This window comes from Hoplias malabaricus, chromosome 11, assembly GCF_029633855.1.
Source record: "Hoplias malabaricus isolate fHopMal1 chromosome 11, fHopMal1.hap1, whole genome shotgun sequence".
Classification (NCBI taxonomy): Eukaryota; Metazoa; Chordata; class Actinopteri; order Characiformes; family Erythrinidae; genus Hoplias; species Hoplias malabaricus.
In genome coordinates, this window is record NC_089810.1 from 35,035,601 (window position 1) to 35,057,078 (window position 21,478).

General features: G+C 40.5%; 1 protein-coding gene across 6 annotated transcripts in view; it reads left to right on the top strand.

The window, feature by feature from the left end:
• sphkap (SPHK1 interactor, AKAP domain containing) overlaps positions 1–21,478 on the top strand; it is an 82,569-nt gene that overhangs the window by 19,427 nt on the left and 41,664 nt on the right. Inside the window, exon 1 of one of the 6 annotated variants that reach the window (XM_066684424.1) lies at positions 9,622–9,747. The exons of the other annotated variants lie outside the window; for them this stretch is intronic. Within the exon in view, the coding sequence (XP_066540521.1) occupies positions 9,713–9,747 (35 nt within the window). The 5' untranslated portion in view covers positions 9,622–9,712. Of the gene's footprint in view, positions 1–9,621; positions 9,748–21,478 lie in introns of those variants that run through there. 6 annotated transcript variants of the gene reach the window in all.

Below are 21,478 nucleotides of genomic sequence, written 5' to 3' on the forward strand. Positions count from 1 at the left end.
ACACAGTAGTAGTATTAATAAACTACTTTAATAAATATTGTTCACTATTTAGGCAGCAGGTAGTGTCACAGCTCCAGGGATCTGGGGTTGTGGGTTCGAGTCCCACTCCGGGTGACTGTCTGTGAGGAGTTTGGTGTGTTCTCCTCCTGTCTGTGTGGGTTTCTTCCGGGTGCTCCGGTTTCCCCACATGTTGGTAGGTGGATTGTTGACTCAAGTGTCTGTAGGTGTGAGTGTTTGTGGCGCCCCCTCCAGGGTGTGTTCCTGCCTTGCGCCCAGGGATTCCGGGTAGGCTCCGCACCCACCCTGAACTGAATAAGCGGTTACAGACAATGAATGAATAAATTAATGTTCTCAAATTTTTTTTTTTTTTTTTTTTTTTTTTTTTTTGTCACAATCAATGACTGATTTCAGCTTTAATGGGTTCATGTATGAATTATTAAATGATGGAGGTGGATTATTTGTTTATTTAATTTTGTAATTATTTCAATATCTATTTTGCCTTTATACTTGTATAAAAATATAAACAAGGATGTAAGATTACAAATGTAAATGGATTTCTGTTCTAGTGTGGTAGATAAAATGGGATATGATCACAACATAAGATTAATGACATTAAATTCAATTTCACACATTTAATTGACATCAAATGAAAAAGTAATGTGAATGTAAATGGTTCTGTTTCATTTAAAAATAAATAAATACGTTTTCTCCTTCAAGAAAAGTTTGAAATTCCCTGAGCAAAATGCCATTTCACAAGTGTGGCAGATCACATTTATTACAGTTTACATATTAGTGTTTTATTTATTTATTTTTAATTTTTGTAGTGCGGCTGGATTGGAGGAAGTATTGCAAATGGTGTGTCTGAAAATTATTTGAACCTACATTGGACACCATGCATGAAGGGGTTAAATTCTACTTGGATGTGCATGAAATCAGCGATTGGTTGATGTGAGAGGCAGCAAAGGGCTCAGCATGAGCACGCAGCACGCTGTGATCCACTTAGCGTTCTGACACTTTTCTGTCGGAGCCAGCACATTTCAGCAGTGTGTGCCACTGTAGCTCTAGCAGACGGCCTGGACTTCGCTCCCCGTGTGCCTCAGCGAGCCTTGAGTGAGCCCATGACCCTGTTCTCAGTTCTGTTATTCTTCCGTGAACCCCATTTGATTAGGTATTAACCGCTGCATATTAGGAACACCCGACATATTTGACTATTTTTCATGCATCAACTTCAAGATTTGTCTGTCCACATGTTTTTGATTACCTCCCACCCTCATCGACAGGTCACACTGACAGGGTAATCAGAGTTACTCATCTCTCTCTCTCTCTCTCTCTCTCTCAGGGCCGAATGGTTCTGAGCACAGACGGGAACCGTTCTGGTGGGTTTTCCACACGGACACGGTTCGGCACGGAACGCTAACCATGCTCAGGGGCACAGAACTGTTCTGAGAGAAAAAGTACTCCATATATATTTAAAAATGTGTGTTGTGTGAAACGTTAGTAGGTATAACATGCCCTGACCACACTAGTAGTGCTCCATTTATTTGTTTTCCACTGTTTTCACAGAATAATGTGTGAATATAATCACATTTATAATTTAAAGCCTGCAACACATTCCAGAAGTGACCAGCTTTAGGCCAGACACTTTTTCAGCTCCCAGTCCTGCTTCTGGTGCAGTGCCTGGAGTGATACTTAATAGTCCTTCTTTTTTGGTGAACTTGTGGGGTCGTTTTCTACTGATATTATTTTTATTCATTGATTCATGCACATGTCAGAAGGAATGCCTTGTAATTAATTAGTTTTACAGTGATATGTGGCATTGTAACTTGCCTTCTGGCTATGGCAGAAGATCCGCTCTTGCCGTGTTTTCAGTAACACCGCATGGAGAAATGGTTTTGAGGTAGATAGTCTCAGGGAAAAGCTCTGCAGATCTGTGTGAACTTTGCAGAAGGTGGTGCAGATATTTACGTCAAATTCCTGGCCAATAGTGAACTTCATGAGTATCAAGTTTGGTGAGTAAAATATTTGTTATAGATTTCTTGTAGACTCTATTATATAGGTTGCAGTTTTCATTTCTTTGTGTGGTAATATTATGCCACCGCACTGGAGATCGAGTCTTGGCATTCTCTTGCTGAAATAACCATTGCCTTCCTGGAAAAATTATTATCAATATTATCCGGATGGCAGCATCCATGGCTCTAAAATAGTCGTTGTTAAAAAATGTAGAAGTACATTTATGTCTTTAGCACATTTTGTCGATGTCCGATTGTTGATTTACTGTGTTGTTTCTGCATAAGGTTGATGTATGGATTTCCCCTTGCATAAGAGTTTCAAATTGCACATCTTGATGCTGCATTGAACCATTGTAAGTGACTCCTGGGCCCATGTGGCTCTATTAATCAGCGTAGAATTATAGATTCTCAAGCATATCCATCTGAGGGCCCTGCCCTACACTAACTGAGACTACACTAAGTATCATGTACAGTAGGTGGTGAAAGACCTATGTTTTCTGCCGTCTTGTTTTGAGATATATTCTTTTTTGAAACGTTGAATTATTCTCTCACAAAATGTGACCCAAATTTGAAAGTTTATTTTTAATAGAGAATTGACAAAACTAGACATCTTTTTGTTTGTACATTTGTCAATTACATAAAACTACAAGAGAATAAACGAATCACAGAATCTAGTTTTTGTTGTGTTTTCCAAAAGCATTTCTGGAAATTGGGTTTGTGGATTCTTACGTATAGTAAATATGGGTCATATTAATATGTATGACATTATGCAATTTATATATTTTTACTTTTTTAATACCTTTTTATATAATGTATTTACTGTGTGTTTGTGTGTGTTCATGCCCTTGATATACTTTAACATGCTGAACTCTTCTGATTTGTTCATTTGCCCCAAGGGTGTGTTCCATATGCAAATCTGCAACTCTCTCTCTCTCTCTTTCTCTCTCCTCCTAAGATCCCCATACCTAATTCCAAGCATAGGCTAGAGGAGTGAAAATGCCCCTAGCATTGGGCAGTGGAACTGTTTGGAGTGATGGAACCCCATCCAGTAATCTTGGGATGAGTTTATGTGCTGTTTGTGATCAAGAACTAATCTGATATCAGTACCAGACTTCATTAAAGTTGATGTGGCCGAATGTTGTCAATTCCTCACAGCAATGTTCCAACATCTGGTGTAACGCCTTCCCAGTAGGGAGAAGACTATTAATGTAATACACTTTTTCCTCATTTCAACATTTAAGAGTCTGAAGAACTCCAGTGTGTAATTCTAAGTGTTGTGGTGTAATCCTGCCGTACTTCTTAGGAACATTAATCTTATCTTCTTCACTAATACACTATGGCTTTAACAGAACTTGTTGATCTGCATTTTCTTCTGGAAGCATGAAAGGTGTATCTCATTTATAATAATGTCTGGTATTTATGGTGGCATTTGTTCATTAGGTTCAGTGCATGTTTGTGTGTGTGTGTGTTGTCGGTATGGAACGCTAATTGAATTGTGGACCAAACACCTGCTCTTCCATTTGCGCTGCATGTTAATTAGAGATGGTAATTAAGTCATCTGAGTCCAACAACAGAATTTCCTCAGGGCTAATAACCAATCACACAAACACACACTGACACAAAGCCATGTCTCAGGATAATAAGGTGAAATTTGAAATGCTTCTGTTCAGTGAAGCAAACCCAATACTTTTTATTTGAAGCTTATCACCTTTAGAGGGCAGCAGTGAGTTCATTCATTCTTTATCTGTAACCCTTATCCAGTTCAGGGTCGCGGTGGGTCCAGAGCCTACCTGGAATCATTGGACGCAAGGCGGGAATACACCCTGGAGGGGGCGCCAGTCCTTCACAGGGCAACACAGACACACACACACATTCACTCACACACTCACACCTATGAACACTTGAGTCGCCAATCCACCTACCAACATGTGTTTTTGGACTGTGGGAGGAAACCGGAGCACCCGGAGGAACCCACGCAGACACAGGGAGAACACACCACATTCCTCACAGACAGTCACTCAGAGCGGGAAACGAACCCACAACCTCCAGGCCCCTGGAGCTGTGTGATTGCGACACTACCTGCTGAGCCACCATGCCGCCCCAGCAGTGAGTTACGTTTGTTTATTTAATCTTTGTTGCTATCATATTTGGAGCGCTGTTTTATTTACTGTTTGTTTGATGTGTGTTTATATCACCTTTTAAAGGAACACTGGGTAGGATTATTGTGTTTTTGCTCCTGGGCTTCCCCTACAGTTGCAGACTGTAATTCACTTTTACAGCACTGCCCAGAAATCAAGGGGTAAGAGGATCAAAGACAGGACAGCAAAGTTTAGAAAAAATGCAGGTGTAGATGTGACTGTTGTCAGACCATGCGTTTTCAAAGTCTGCAAAAACCCTTACCAAGTCTGGGTTTGTACTTGTGTTGGGGGTCAAAAATATGCTCTTACAGAAAGATAAGAAGCTGTCGTTGGCGGACGTCTAGGTAATTAGTTTACAAACAGCTCTTAGTCAAAAAAAAAAATCACTAGCCTAGAGCTTGGGCAAGGTCTGATACTGCAGCCAAACAACATTAAACTGAGACTAGTGGCAAAACAATTCCCATAAAGACTCCGTGTTTGGGATGTGCGGTATCCACTTTATTCAAACTATCATACCGTCTCAAAATATTAATAATGTTATAATAACTGTCATAATTGTTTAAATAATCTCCTCCTAATTGCATTATTTTCTGCATTTAAATACTCTACTCCATGTTGTGTCCCTATGCCTCTCAAGCCCAAAATCAAGAATGAACTGCAGTTTATGGAGAGGATTGGAATGACCAGCATGGTGTAGGAACCTGCAGAACGGTGTTCAGGAATTTGTGGTGGTACCCAAAAAAAAAAAAAAAAGAATTGGAAATGCATGGACCTTACCAAGCTTAACGTGACAAAGCACAAAGAGAAAAATACATATTCCCTTCAGTTATATTCCTTTTTTTGGCAAATCCCTCTAGGCAAGATCAGATTTTGGGTACTCATTTTTCAAGCATTTAAGAAACGTATAGTTGCAAAGGTCACTGAAAGGTCTAGATGGTGTGGTATGTATACATCACTGGTGTGTGGCTGGTTTTATAATAATATTCAAATTATATTGTGCTTTGGAAACGCAATGATGCCTTTGCTCTGTGCTTGGTATGATGGAATATGCTGGTATCATGATGAACACTGAGAAGTGTCCTTTCACAACGTGAAGACAAATCCCTGGGCCACATCCTCTCTGATGTAGTGGTGAAGCCTTGCCCAGAGAAAATAGCAGCAGTTAAAGACATGCACGAGCTAGCCAATGTCAGCAAGCTAAGGAGCTTGTTGGGGATGGTCAACCAGCTGAGTAAATTCATACCACAGCTGGCAGAGAAAGACAAATCCCTCAGGGATTTTTATTTATTTATTTATTTTTTTGTCAAAGACAAACTGTTGGTTCTTGCGGCCAGACAATATCAAAGCCTAGAAGCAGGATTTGTATTTTGCATTTTTATTGCCTTGCAAAACCCAAAAAGGAGACAAAGCTGCTTTCAAATGCGTCTTCCTTTAGTTGGGTGCAGTTTTCCTACAGAAATGGGGGCTGGAAACCTGTGTGTCATGGTCTCTCATACTAGTTGAACAGAACTAGAGGTAAAATTAAGCCCTTGGGCTCATTTGGGCATGCAAGAGATTCCAAGACTTCCTAATAGACCGGTGCTTTGAAATGCAGAAGGACAACAAGCCAGTCCTCGTTCTCTTGGGAGCTCAAGCGTGGGATGTTCTGCTCCATGTATACAATGTTTTAAGATGAGATCCCTGCAGTGCTCCTACAAAATATCTCATGATCCTGTATAAAGCCTATGAACAGCTGGCACACTGTCAGCTGTGGGGAAATATGAACATCTATGAGGACAGCACATTAGAGTCGGCAAGTACGTCTTACATGGATGGCCTGAAGTGGACAGCATATTTTCTAGTGTCATGAGCATGTGTCAATATAGTTGGCCAGAGTTCAGTTCTTGCACCAACTCTAAAAACTGTACTGGGCTTTGCATGCTTTCGTCATGGTTTACGATGGTTTCTTGCTGAAGGGATCAAGACTCATTTCCTCAGCTTTAAGAAATGACATTCTTGCAAAGCTGCAGGGGTGTCATCAAGGTGTGGTGCAGGGAGTCTTTAGATCCAACTTGCAGTGGCACGTACCCCAGTGAAATATGGTAGTGCCCCAATAAAATCAGATACTTTTTATTCTTGTTGAGCAGAACTACAGGATATGCCACATCGCTACAGGCACTACTTTTCCCATAATGCTCCAGCATCCTTCCCAACTGTTTCATTTGGAGCCAGTTAAGAGGTTTTTCTTTTGACTTGGCATATCTCTCACACACAATGTTCACTGACATCACTATCCACTTTCATCAAATCAATTTTTGATCAGCATGTCATTCCAGAGATCATGGAACTAGAAAACGCACCATGTTCCAGGAACCAAAAATGAGTAGATCTGCGTACAGTAGATTCCATGCAGTGGAAAAGCGTCAGCAGTAGTAATTTTCTTTCTACATAAAAGGGTAAATATGTTATATTTTTGATATATATTGGATTAAGTAAGGTTTAGCAATGCAGTTTAATGCTAGGAGGAGCAGAGCCTTTGTTTGGACTCACAGGTCCAGTTGAGCGCACAGGTCCAGAGTCCAAGTTCAAAACTCTTTTTAATAAATACTCCTGTTGAAAGTAACCTAATGTTGTCTGTCACGTTTTACCCACTCACATAATAACACTTCTGAATCCAAGTCTTGGTGGGCTGTAAGGTATGTTAGTGACCATTGTTCTGTTGGAAGGTCTAGTGATTCCCAAGCTTCAGCTTCCTCAAAGAAGACAAGGTTTTTTGTCAGGATTTCTTCATACTTGAATGAATCCATCTTGCCCTCCACACACTGCAGGCTTCCAGTGCCAAAGTAAGCAAAAAAAAAAAAATCCCCAGAGCGTCACTGAGCCACCACCATGCTTCACTGTAGACTGTGTGTATGGTTTTCCAGCATATGCTTCAACCTACCTCATCTAGACATACCACTGATCCATGGACCTGAAAAATTCCAGTTTTGTTTCACTGCTCCACAGAGCAGAAAGGCAAAGCCCTCTGTCGCTTATTTATATGGATTTGAGGAGCAAACTGGAGCTGACTTTTCTTGTGCTTTTCAGTCAGTAGGCATGTAAGCCTTGGAGTTTGTGTGTGGACACTTTCAGCATTTAGTATGTGCCTTACTGCACAAACTGAAGTCTCAGTGCCTGCTGCAGGCCATCACTTGAGTGTTTCTGACCACCTGCCTCCTCAAAACTCTGCTGGCATCCGGTGATAACTTCCTCTTTGTTGTCTAGGTAAAGTAGCCTCTGTTCCTTTAACACTGAAATGCCAACTGTTTTTCTGGGGAAATTCTGTGCGTTTTTGTATTCTTTTACTTGTATCTCCCTTAATTTTTAGATCAACATTCTTGTCTTAGCTATATTTCTAACATAAAATCAAACATCACTAGTTTTTCACTGTATTAGATATCTGTCATATTCTAATGATGCAACTATGAAGCTTTTGGTTGAGACAATGCCTGATTTACTACTGTGTGTTCTAATGAGAGCGTTGAATAATTCTGATACTGCAGTAGTCATTGAAAGTGCCATTTTTATATTGAATTTGGAGAAAGCAAGTTTGTTGTGCTGATTTGTTTAGATTGAAAACTAAAAGTGTATGTGCGTCTGAATATAAAATAGTAAACGTAATACTGAGTACCTGAATACTAAATAGTATAAGTACTCAGTTGACTACCTGAGTACATCAGCAATTAATTATCATTATCATTATATGTGTGTATGTAGGTGTTTGTGTGTGCAGGATTAACTGGATTCCAGCAGATAATTCTACCATTTCATTCAGATTACAGAGAACAGGACATTATGAGAGAGAGGTGGAGAGGGAGAGAGAAAACAGTGAGAGAGAAAGAAGAGAGACAGATACCAGCAGAGAGCAAGAGAGAGGGAGGGTGGGAAAAAAGAACAGGAGAGAGATTGTTCAGTTTGGTGTGTGTGCATGCGTTTGTCTGTGCCCTGGTGAGGTGTTGCTCTCAGTAGCAGTCCACAAACACAATCTGTCCATGGCACGCACACACACCCACACACAACCTAACTAACCCAACCTAACACTGCACTGCGTGTGTGTGTGGTCCTGGTGCGAAGTTGCTCTTAGTAGCAGTCCCCAAACAGTCTGTCCACAGGACACATAATCATACAATCCATCAATCTCTTCATAACTGTACTGTGTGTGTGAATGATATTAGTAACACAGTTAATCAGTGTATTTACTGAGATTATAATAACACTCTGCATGTCAAAGCTCAGATGTACACTGTGTTTAAAAGTGATCAACTGCCCTCTACTTTTCTAGGACAAAATTACTTTAGATTGTAGAACATTGCTGTGAATATTTGATGGCATTCATTGACAGAATTATTAAGGAGGTTTGATGCTGATGTAGATGATTAATTCTCTATATTTCAAGCACCACCCCAACTAATCCCAGAGGTACTGGATGCCATCACTCCTGAGAACACAGTTCCACTGTCCCACAGCTCAGCGCTGGGGGTCTTACACCACTGTGATGGACTCTTAGTTTGAGGCATGCTAATGTTAATCTCATGCGCAGCCACTTTATTTTATTTAATCTGTAGTGTGTGTGTGTGTGTTTCAGTATAAATCTGAATGGCAGTGTGTTTAATCTGGTCTCCTGGCATAGGGCCAATACAAATCTTAATTTAAATATTTAAACACACACACACAGTCCATTATGTTATTATTTTGCTGACCTGGAAACACCCCGTTCCCTCTTACCCCCTCCCTTCTCTCTCTCTCTCTCTCTCAGGCGCACACACACAAGCTCGTCCCCTGTAATTAGATGATAGATTGCCGTCTTTATGGCATTTAGATAACATGGAAAATTAGCATATGATTAAAACGACACCGGGAATTTGCATCGTGTTTGCATAACCCTCAGTGGTAGGTCATGGTCTCTTTAAAATGAAACTCTATTCTGTTTATTTTTAGGTTTTGCTGTGAATACTAATCAGTCCCTAATGGGTTATTTATATATATTTCTTCCTCTTGCTCTGATGGAGGTGCTCATTTTGAGGCTTAGTTCCTTAGTGATTCTTCCTCTCAATCTGATGTTTGTTCTCTTTTGTGTCTTGGTTCCTCTCTCTGGTTCTTCCTGTTGTGATAGAAGTTCTCTTCCCCTCAATGGTCGTGCTCTCATATTAGGGGAGGGTCTCCTTTTGAAGCTTTTGTTCCTCTCAGTGGTTCTTCCTCTTTTTCTAAGTCTTTTATTTTTGAGTCTTGGTTCTTGTCAGTGGTTTTTCCTCTGGTTTTGTGGGAGGTTCGTGTTTCGAGGCTCCTATAAATAAAATAAACATGTTTCTGTTCTTGTTGTTTACATTGTTTGTTTTTAAACCCTTTTTTTCTTCAATGAGCGCGTGATGCACAGCGTGGCGCGTGCGCTGGCATCCCCACTTGCCCGTCTCCCTCCCTCCCTCTTATCCTTTGACGTGACGTGCATGCGCGTGCGTGTCTGATCGCGCGTGAGTGCGGGTACAAGTGTGCGAGGAGCGCGCACATCACATCTCTCTCCCTCTCCCTCTCTCAGTCTCGGAAAAGGCGATGGCGGGAACGAGGCGCGCGCAGCAAACCGCACGGTAAACGGAGCTTTACTCTTTCTCTGACGCGCGGTGCACGTGCATGCCGTGTTTTGTTTGTTTATGTTGTGTTCATTTAAATGCGTCTGTTTACTGCTGCTTCTTTTTCTTCCTTTACGCGGTCCCATTTCCATTTAGCGCGCTCGCGCTGCTCTGCTCTGCTCTGCTCAGCCGCTCACGACGCGCTCGCGCTCTGCAACTCACTGGGCTCGTGCAGACTGTTTTTGTAGAGGTTTTTTTTTTTTTTTGAGCAAGAGCCCAAGTGGAGCGATAGGGCACGCGCACATTACACTGAATGCAATTGAGAGAAAGAGAGAGGAAGCTAGAAGGGGAGAGAATGACAGAGGTAGAATGGTAGAGAGAGAGATTGCACGAATGGGACAGTGTTAAAAGAAAGAGAGAGAGACTTAAGAAATAAAGATGGGGAGAGTGTAGAGACAAATACATTGAGTCTTTTCTTTCTGTCTCTATTTTCTACAAAGAGCAGGAGACATCATAAGTGACAGGAGAGGGGGAGTAAAATAGTGATAGAGAGACGGAAAAGGGCGAGTTTGTAGAGAGACATTGAGAGAGTGCAAAGAGGAAGGAGGAGAGAAAGAGAAAGAGGGAGGGGGGGGGGGGTTAAACACATACAGAGAGAGAGATTACAAAACCAGAGTGTTATTCACTATACTGTTAAACCTCAGAGCTCTGAACACTGTTTGTGTACATTATGGCCAGAAGTGTTTGGGCGCACATGCATCCTTTCCATGTATTAACACGGAGTGTGTTCCTCTTGACCGTAGTCTCTACTCCTCTGGGAAGGCTTTACACTAGATGTCAGAACATTGCTATGAGGATTGAATGCTGCAATGATTAGTTTGAGATCACAAGCATGCCAGCTGATCCCAGAAGTATTGGATGGAGCTCCATCGCTTCAGATAACACAGGTCCACAATTCCAGCCTAATGCTGGGGGTTAGATTTTTATCCCCCCCTGTAGTTAAGGGATGTTTGATTCATTTTTACGAGATGATTCATTCGAACTGTCGTTTTAAATGAATCAGACTGGGGAGGGCGCAGGACGAGGCAGGTCATTTTTTTTTTTTATTATTATTATTTTTTTATCCCCACCAGGTGTGTTTGTTCCTGATAAACAGCTCTGAACAGATGTAGGTCAGTGGAGAAGAGCAGCAGAATGTTTAGTGTTTGTTGGAGGACAGTGATTTTCAGTAGGTGAGAAGATCAGTAAACCTTCGAACTCTCCAATGTAAGCGTGTTTATTAACCCTGGACTTATGGACCAGGTTTTGTTGATTTTCTAAATATTCTAAAGAGAACACAATAAAATATGATAATGTTTTGTACAAGTTCTATTGGTTTTCTGAAGAAATAGCATAGAAAATGAAAAGAATAGAACAATGTTCTAGCCATTCTATAGAAATTGTTCTCTAATTAGGAAATGCCTAAATATCTTTGGACACATTTGGACACCTTAATGACCTGGTAACCAAGAGAAGTGGTATTCAGTGGAAAAATGAGCATAGAACAAAACAGATCAGGTTTGAAAGAGCGTTGTTTACTGCAGGATACAATAAGATCACATTCATTTCTGCCAGAAAAATCCAGCTTAGACCCGCTCTCCATTATATGAGCACAGAACCCGCTGCAGAGGATTATTTGTGGTCTCAGTGGTATTGAAAATGTCATAACTGAGAAAATAATGCTAATCTGTGGGAAAATGAGTATTGCATTTAAAGAGGATGTTAACCTGGTTCAAATGCAAGAGGTGAATTTCTTTTTGGTCCCCACCAGGTGCATAACGGCTCCGAACAGATGTAGGTCAGTGGAGAGGCAGAATAGCTGGAGAACGTTTAGTATTTTGTTGTTGGTGGTAGGGTGGAGGCGTGGACGGTTTACAGATCTGTTCAAGTTCTGAGAAACAACAATAAGTCAAACCCGTTGGTTTGAAACGGTGGTGTTTATATGATCCTGCAGACTGGTGTATTGTGTCAAAAGAAGGCCAAATGGTTTGAGAACCAAGAAAACAGCTTTCATAGATGCTAGGTTTTCTACAGTTGGAGCAGCTTGCAGCCAGTTTGCCGCTTTTAAATCTAGGTGTGAATCTGCACTAGAGCCTCAAAGATATGTTGCTGAGGAACGCCTCGAACAATGACAACAGTCACAGCATTTGATGGAGAAATGAACTTTAAACACTTGCTGAAATAATGTATATGTTTAGTGGGCGGAGCTTTGTGCTGTGTGCAGTTAGTTGGCAAATGTATGTTAATAAATTCTGGATTATGAACACCAGCTCTTTCTATAGGTATTGGTTGTGCTCCATCACTCCAGAGAATGCAGCTGCAACGCTTCACAGCCCAGTGCTGAGGGGCATTAACTCCCTCATTAGGTTCCTGTGCAGCTGCATTTCGGTGGAAAATCTAAAAGCTGTTTTTGCATTAAGGGTAATATGACTGTGGACCAAAGCTTAGCGAGATAAAAAAAAAATAGTTTGAGCTGATATTGATAGTATGTTTTATTTCATACTGTAAGATATAGTACATACTTGCATCTTATGCCCACTTCACACTTTTCTGTTAGTGTGTGTTGCGCTGGTACGAATGGATCAGACACAGCAGTGCTGTTGGAGTTTTTAAAGCCCTCATTGTCACTGCTGGACTGAACAGTCCACCAACCAAAAATATTCAGCCGACAGCATCCTGTGTCCACTGATGAACGACCAACACACACTGTGCAGCGACAGATGTTTCTGACTACTGTCTCTGGATCAATAAGGTAGAGTGGACAGTGAGTGGATACATTGTTTAACGAGTGATCGACTCGTACCACTAACACACCACCACATCATACCTGCTCTGTGGGGCTCCTATGTGGGCCCTGACCAATAGGGATGCAGAGTAACAGGTGGACTACAAAGTGCGCCTGTGTGATCAGTGGAGCTGAGAGAATGGACAAGGAGTGTAGATACATGGTGGGTGCTCCTAATCCAGTCATCGTTCAGTGGAGGATTTGCCGTTGTCCTAATTATGAACTGATGATTATAGATATACTGAAGGCAATATTACATATTGGTCTTTGACTATAGGCAGTAGTACATATTTACTTTTTTGTGAAATACAAATACTGTAGTCTGTAGTACATAATTACTGTCAGATTTAGTACATACGGTTGACTAGTACATACTTACTGCTTTAGCTTTATGCTGTTAGTACATACTACAGTTAAACTGATGTGCCAAAGGTCATGGGATGTATATTAAATTGATTATGAATTGCCATTACCTCGAGAGATGGCTTGCGAACGCCTACACTTGTATAACAGTTGTATAAGTATCATCTTGTATGTGAGTGAGGCTGAACACTGGCCATAGGGGTCATGGCATGGCAACGTGTATTATGAGTTGGAATGAGGCATGATAGTGGGTGCTGGATGGATACAACATTCCATTTCCAAAGTTGTTACATTCCATTTAACATTCCTCAATCCACATTTTCATGTATCTACCAGGAACAGGTCATAGAAGGCATTAGCACCCATTAGGCGTTTTGTAGGCATTATCTGGCTACAGTTGTCCATGTAAACAGACAGCAGACTTGGGCAGAAATCACATCCACAATCTGATTGAATTCAGGAGGCCACCAGAGTCCCTGGGGTCTGTGTCACACACACTTCCTGCTGCCTGTCTAAAATATTGGTACTGCCATTCGTTAGCGACCTCACATGTTGCCATTCCTCTAGGCTTCAGTTAGCAACCTCACATGATCAGGTGAGATGCTGTGTCCTGTATCATGGTGTTAACAGAGGTCCTCTGGTGGTACCTCTTCTCCCATATCCCTTGGAAGCTAAAGAATGCTGCACTGAACTGTGGGATATGCCTGTGGGACTTCCTGCATTGAATGTGGATGCAATTTTTGCTAAAGTCGCTTGTCTGTTCACATGGACGCTTCTAGCCAAATGCCGCTAGCCACAATCATTAAGCTCCCGCGGGCATTCCCAAGCCTTCCCCGGAGGTAATGACACTTTAAAATCAATCTACATACTGCTGTCCCATGACATTTATCATGTCAGTGTAGTAAGATTTAGTGCCCCCTGTTGGATTAACTACATCCTGACTGTTCACTATAATATAGATTATAGTCTAAATCATGAGCTGAAGGTTACAGAACATGCTTTAGTCTATACAGTAATCCCCCGCTACTTCACGGTTCATCTTTCACGTATTCGCTACTTCGTTTATTATTCTATATGTTATTAATTTGAATAATGAAGTAGACCCTGTGCATCCTCTTGGTAGCAGACGACATGCATTATACTGCACAGTAACTTCTTGCTGATATAGTGCATTGTAAGATGACCTGTGATTGGGGCAATTGGAGAGACGACGAATGTGATTGGTGCATAGATTAATGCTTTCATCTTTATTAGTGTACTGTAAAGTATTTATTAGACTAGGTGCCTAAAATATCATTTTATGGTGTGTAAATTAAAAGTATTTTTTTATGTTATTTACATGTATTAGACTAGGCCTGTAGGTGACAAAATATATAATTTACAAGTATTTCTTATGTACAGTACATGAATTGTTCATGTCCACATCCGAGTAAAATGTACTTACGCTAAATCACAGCTTAGGAATGACTCTATTAAAGAAACTGGAAGGATATCACATGTAGTTCCAGCTGAAAAACATTATAGAATGACTGTTTAATGCAAAGGGTGGGTTGTTAACAGCACAGGGAGGGTTTTAAAAGTCCAAATACTCGTTAAATACATTAAAAAATATCTTTCCTCTACATCGCGGAAATTGCGGAGGGTTCACTTCACTATGTACTGTCATACTAAATATTTAATTTAAAAATGAAGGAACTCTGGTGGAATTTCATACATGTCTTTATTAAAGTTAAACAGGAACAGGATATTGTAAGCTCACAGACAGCTCACAGTGATCCGGTCGGTAGATTCAAATATTTCCGACTTATTGACTGCTCTGTTGGTGTGTGGCTAGTGTAGTCAATATATTTGTCGTCCTTCATTCATTCTTTATCTGTAACCACTTATCCAGTTCAGTGTCACGGTGGGTTAGGAGCCGACCCGGAATCACTCAGCGCAAGGCAGGAATACAGTCTGGAGGAGACGCCAGTACTTCACAGTGCAGCACACACACATTCACTCACACTCACACCTATGGATACTTTTGAGTCGCCAATCCACATACCAACGTGTGTTTTTTGGAGCACCCGGAGGAAAGCAACGCAGACACAGGGAGAACACACCAAACTCCTCACAGACCTGGAGTGGGACTTGAACACACCTCCAGTTCCTGGAACTGTGTGACTGCGACACTACCTGCTGCGCCACCGTGCCGCCCTGTTGTCCTTCATCTTTCCTGACCTTATGATTCAGCAATCCAAATTTTGAATTTCTATGAAGAAATACTGTGATAATCAGTTTTTCTGTATTATTCAGTAATGTGAAAACTCACATTTCACCAAAGTTTAGATTCAGAATGATTAATTTCAATAATCACTCACCCCCTCCTCCCCACACACGTATCTGGAGCAGTGGGGAACAGCCATTTCAGCCACAGCCGTCAGGGAGCAGATGTGGGTTAGGTGCCATGCTCAAGGTCAGATCAGCCATGAATGTTTAGTGAGGCAACAGCGCTAATCTTTCCCTTCACTGACCGCATTTGTCCTGCCAATCCAGGAAATGCTACATGTGAGCTAACACTCCTGTGCACTTCACAGTGAAATCCTGTGCTGACCCCTGGGGTTCTGGAGCAGAACAGAGGTCCTCTGTGACCAGCAGCTAGATGCTGAAAGGAAAAAAACAAGTTTTCATTTCTTAATCCACTTACTGCTTGAAGGATAAGCAGCATCACATCGGCTTAATTTCTGACAAAATAATATTGTTTAATTATGAGTTCATAATCTAATTTCCCTGCATGTCCTTTTTATAATCCCAAATCTGACGAGGTGCTCAGTGTCTAAGGCTTGTATATTTGCCTTGAACACTGCAGATTTGAATAATAAGTAATGGAAGCTAATACTCCACATATTTGAGTGTAAAAGTGCATTTCCACTGCATGGTACCTACTGTACCAGCTTGGCTCTCGTCAGCTTTTTGGGCTTCCATTGGGCTAATCTGGTCTCTGGTACCTGGAACCAGGGACTTTTTCAGTCCCTCCTCATGGCTCCAAGCAAGCAGAATAGTGATTAAACTGTGATGTGTAAATCTCTGAGTGCTGATTGGCCAGAAAGACTTGTCAATCATCTTGTTTACATAGGAATATATGTCGCCAATATTTTAAAGGCTAAGCACCAGCTATATGAAAGGGTCAAACAAATAAATACAGTGTAATTTGAGTGTTGAACTATGTTCGGAAACTCTAATAGGCGTCTTGCATGGGAAGTAGATGGTGGACAACAACTCTAGAAGTTGCACTTAATTTAATGCAAAATGAGGAAAAGGTGTGTTGTTTTTGGCTGCAATAATCCAATGTACAGTGGGACATCTGTGCACAAATGGCCCAAAGATCCCAAAATATCCAGAAAATGGACTAAATTTTTCAACTTTAAACGGGCATCCGCTCACTCCGTTATCTGTAGCTCATTTCACTGGTGCTCTTCCAAAAATATGGGCATGTAAGGAAACCAACGAAAGGTGTTCAAGAGCCTCTGTAACATGGAGGTAAACAGGGTAAGGACACTTACTTCGCTTGTTTTAGTTGGTGTTAGTTAACGTTAGCTTGACTTGCTAAACTCGGTGGCTCAGATTGTACTCGGCTACGTAGCTGCATTACGGAGGTTTATAGTGTCGGATGAATTCGAGTTCGACTTCGATCACATTTACAAGAATAACGGTACCTCTACATTTGAGTTTAGCTTATTGCTAGGCTATTGTCATGAATAATCTTTATTATAATATTATATAATGTTATGATTATTTTGCTAGCTAGATACTGTCATGTTTTACCGCGGCATTGTTCAGCTGTTGTCCACCAGTGACGTCACGGTTGCGTTCAAGAATTTCCGTAGCAAGCTTGGGTTTTTCCGTCAATTTATTACAATTGTCAGTTTTAAAGCAAATTAAGCATGCCATTTCCATTTTAATTCATACTTGTAACTAAAATAATGTGAAATATTCATTGGTGGTCCATTAAGTGGTGCTTGGCCTTTAACCACGCGGTCTGTGCTGTTTTTCTCTGGTCTTTCTATTCTGGGGCCATTACATTGGTTTATTTGAAAGCTGTGGTTTTATATTAATGTTTTATTTATTCGGATAATTAAACATTCTTTTTATACTTCAACTGCAATATCAAAAAATCCTTAACTTTGATTTTGCTAAAAGTGATTTGCTCTTTAAAGGATTGCAATTACATTATTATTATCATCATTAAATTGGTGGCATAAAATGGTCTTAAAATAATATTGTTTGTAGGTACTATTTGGACTTTTTTTTTCATTCATTGTCTATAACCACTTATTCAGTAGCCTGTGGCGTAGCCTTACACACATCTCCAGAAATGCAAATACATGTCACATCAACGCAGACCACACCGACTGTAGTGAATCATGGAGAAACAATGTCTGTTTGACTACTGACCAATCACAGAGACTGCAGACAGAAGCAAATTCATTGCAAGAGATTTCCTTAGACATGGTTTGGACATCAGGGATGAATAAAAATGTTGAACGAAGGAATGGTAGGAACAACTTTGCAAAAAAAGTAAAAAAATACTTGCAACCAAAATCGGGACCACGTGAGAAAAACGTGCTATTTGTTCTTTCCTGGCACCTCATGTAAACTATGTTCTGTCCCAAACAGCGTCCTACTCCCTAAATACTGCTCTTTAAATATTTATAATACTACTACACCACTGCATTGTGTACTACATAGTTTAAAGTAAGATATTTGAGACTCAGCCCTAGTGGTGTAACTGCAGACACCAATGCAGAAATATAAACTCTCACAACAGTGTAGGGCTCTTGTGTGGCCTATGGTGTAAGCTACCCTTTTTAAACATCTTACAATCCATAGCATATGTAAAGTTCTCTATGCAAAATGGACAAACAACCCAGCCATACGCATTTGATCTTTTTTTTTTCCAGAGGGGTATTTTAGAGCACAGTATGACACCAGTCAACAAAGCTGTATTCTTCCTCTTTTGGATACACTGGATGCAATCCTGAATGGAGAGCTCGATGATCAATAGAAACGTCCATTTTGTGTTGTTTCATGCACCGTGTGAGCACCCATGTTGCACCGTGTCATCTGGACCGATTATTTCCGTGCGGTGTGAGCAGATGATTCAGGAGGGCTGTACATGATGGATTCAAACATGTATTTTGAGTTGTCACTGAAGCATTCTGAAATCAGTGTCTGCCTGGACAAGAATGTTCAATTTCATGCCAAACCCCTACGATCTTCTGAGGTAGAAGTGATGCTGTTGTGCTTTTTTCACCACATGAGTTGTGTACGTGGTCCATGTGAGGTCCTCTGCAGTGTGCAGCCTATTCTGGGGAACCAAAAGCTGCTGGCCCATTAATGGTAATGTGTATGCACACCCTCTCCTGCTTCCTAAAGTCCATTATCAGCTCTAATCAGGACAGATCATTCAACATCTGTACATGACCTCACTAATGTTAATGTGGCTGAATACTATCAAATCTTCACAGCAGTGTTTGTGTTCCTAGAATATATATCATAGGATATGATAGATGATGTTACAGATCAGAAATTGGTGTGTTTTTAATGTCTGGTGGGATAAATGGGGGAAAAAAAAAAAAAGATTCAAAGGATGTTTGCAGGGTTTCATATTTGCTCTTTTCCCCAAATGTATTCAGTCAGGCCAGACATGTCTCCTGTGAGGTGGAAGATTATTAGCATTTGAAGTATAGGCGCATTAGCGTCTTAGATGCTTAGGTGTATTTTTGCATTTTGCAGCGTGGTGTGTCTGTAGATTTTTATATCACATTTGTCATACTTCTGAACAATTATTTATTAACATTTTAAAGTTTTGATATATTGTGAATTTTATATGGGGATAAAAATAGGGTTCTTCTGTCTGCCTGGACAGACTTAAACAAGTGACAAACGATGGTAAGTAATTATGTTGGAAATGGAAATTATACATATGAAGTATTGCATATTCCACTTTTTTTTTTTTTTTTTTTTTTTTTTAGTAAATTAACTGCCTTGTTCAAATTTAAGAGTGACACAGTGGCGCAGAAGTCGTGTCAGTCTGTGTGGGTTTCCTCGGGGTGACTGTCTGTGAGGAGTTTGGTGTGTTCTCACTGTCTCTCTGTGGGTTTCCTCCGGGTCACTGTCTGTGAGGAATGTGGTGTGTTCTCCCTGTCTGCGTGGGTTTCCTCCGGGTGCTTCGGTTTCCTCCCACAGTCCAAAAACACACGTTGGTAGGTGGATTGGCAACTCAAGTGTATGTGTGTGTGTGTGTGTGTGTTGCCCTGTGAAGGACTGGCCCCCCCTCCAGGGTGTATTCCCGCCTTGCGCCCCATGATTCCAGGTAGGATCTGAACCCACTGCGACCCTGAACTGGATAAGCACTTACAGATGAATGAATGTCCAAATTTATTCACTTGAAATTGATGCAGATTGGTCTGGTAATTCCTACCATGTTCCAGAGCAGTGGTACATAACATATGAGAAACAAAACAGAAACAAATGAGATAAAAGTTCAGTGAGTCAGTCGACTTGGAAAAAAAAAATCCCAATGTTTACATAATTTATAGGATAAATGACTCTAATAATTTGGCGTGTACTCTTTCAAAGTTTAGCTCACATATCAGGTATTACCTTTCTGAATTAGTGTTTTCTCCATGTTGCCTTGTGCAAGCACAAATACACCTTTTCAGAAAGGCAACACTGATAAGAGGTCTGCAAACATGAAGAAAATCACAAGATTTTTATAATATGACTTGACTAATACATTGATACCATTTAATGTCATCATTACTTGAATTACGTCAATGCTTATTGTATATTTTCTCTCTGATGCATGTGCTGGGCACATTGATATGACGGCTAGGTCATCGTTAGACTCTGAAACTCCCTGAACCATACCTCGGTGATTCTTGAACACAATTATTTCAGTGTAACCTAATCACTCAGGTTTAGTAAAGCAGTTTCATTGCCACGTTTGACTGAGAAATAGTTGAAAAGTCAGAACAGCCAATCCCATGAAGTGTTGCAGTCAGCCAGTTAGTAAAGTCTCAAATACAGGAGAAGTAATCCTACCTTTAAAAAAAAAAAAAAGCCAGGTGTTCCAGTAAGTTACTTAAGTATTCTTTTTGTTTAATCCCAGAAACAGAACTGCTATACGACAGGGGCATCATTAGACCAGACTGACTGGGGAACATGTCCCTGTTAAATGTTGCTGTGCCCCACTAAAATCATGGTGGTAAAACCATTATATTATAATTATATCATTGTACCACTGTATTATTTTAGCTTTATGTAGTTTCAGTGCATTATGGCATTTCATAACAAGCAGAAAGCATTACTAGTAATGTATTTGAATTTCCATTTCTGCCTTAAATGCTAAAGCAAAAACATTCTAGGGCCTGGGCCTACTGCAGCATTAAAGGTGGAACTGAAAGTTTTAAACAGAAAGCCACACAATAAGCCGCTGAATTCAGCTTCATGTCACAGAAGAGAGAGGAGTGGGTCGTACTATATGATGGTGAGACACTTCTGAAGGTGTATGACATCCCAAATGTAAATAAAGTCCATCAGTGCTACTCATATATATATCATTGTGGAATGAAGCCTTGCTCTTTTTTGTGTTCTGATGAAGTATCAGTACGTATAGTTTTGCACAGACTCTTTTCAGTGTAGCACTCGCATTCAGGTACCAAACTGTTCCAAACACAGAATTTCCAAAAGTGAATCTGTTAAATTGGTGTCCATTTCCATGAAACGGACCCTTGGAGCAAAAACTCTGTGGAAATTAATCAGATTTTGATCAGCACAGAGCGGTAAAAGCCAGCCAACACTGGGACGTGGCCATGGAGCTTAATCCAAAACCTTTGGAAATATGGAGAGTTTGTGATCCAGAACTAATCATCCAACATGAGTATGTGACCTTTCTATTGCCGAATGCATCAAATCTTTACAGGAATGTCTTTGCATCTAGTGTAAAGTCTTCTCAGCAAAGGGGGAACAAACCCCTGATTAATACATTTAAGTTCAGAAGAGCTGTTTGGCCATGTGTCTGAGGATTTTTCTTTTTTCTGTGAGTGTACTCTGAAGGGATTGTTTTTTTTCTGTAAAAATCTTTTAAACCTCTGGAACAAACAGGTTTTATTTAGTTATTTAACGCAGTGCTGAGGCTGGGCAACGTCTCCAGAGGAGTTCCGCCTCATTTCTGCACAAATGGTGTGTTTATTCCGTAAAAGCTTTCAGGGGAACTGAATTATTGACTGAATGTTTTGTTATTTTCCCCTCCATCCTTTTTTTTCTTTCTTTTTTTTTTCCCTCTTCAGTGCAACAGCATTATACAATTAATTCTGAGGTGTTTAATTAAAACGCCCAATACCAAGTGGTCTCTGTCTCTCTCTTTCTCTCTCTTTAAGACTCTGCTGGATGGTGATCATTGTGAAAAATGGCTGCTGATTATTATTGATTTTCTATCTGATTTTCCAGATAATACATTTTTCTGAGGTAAAATCCACAAAAGTATGCCAAAGAATAACAAGCAAGTCCTGAGAGGTT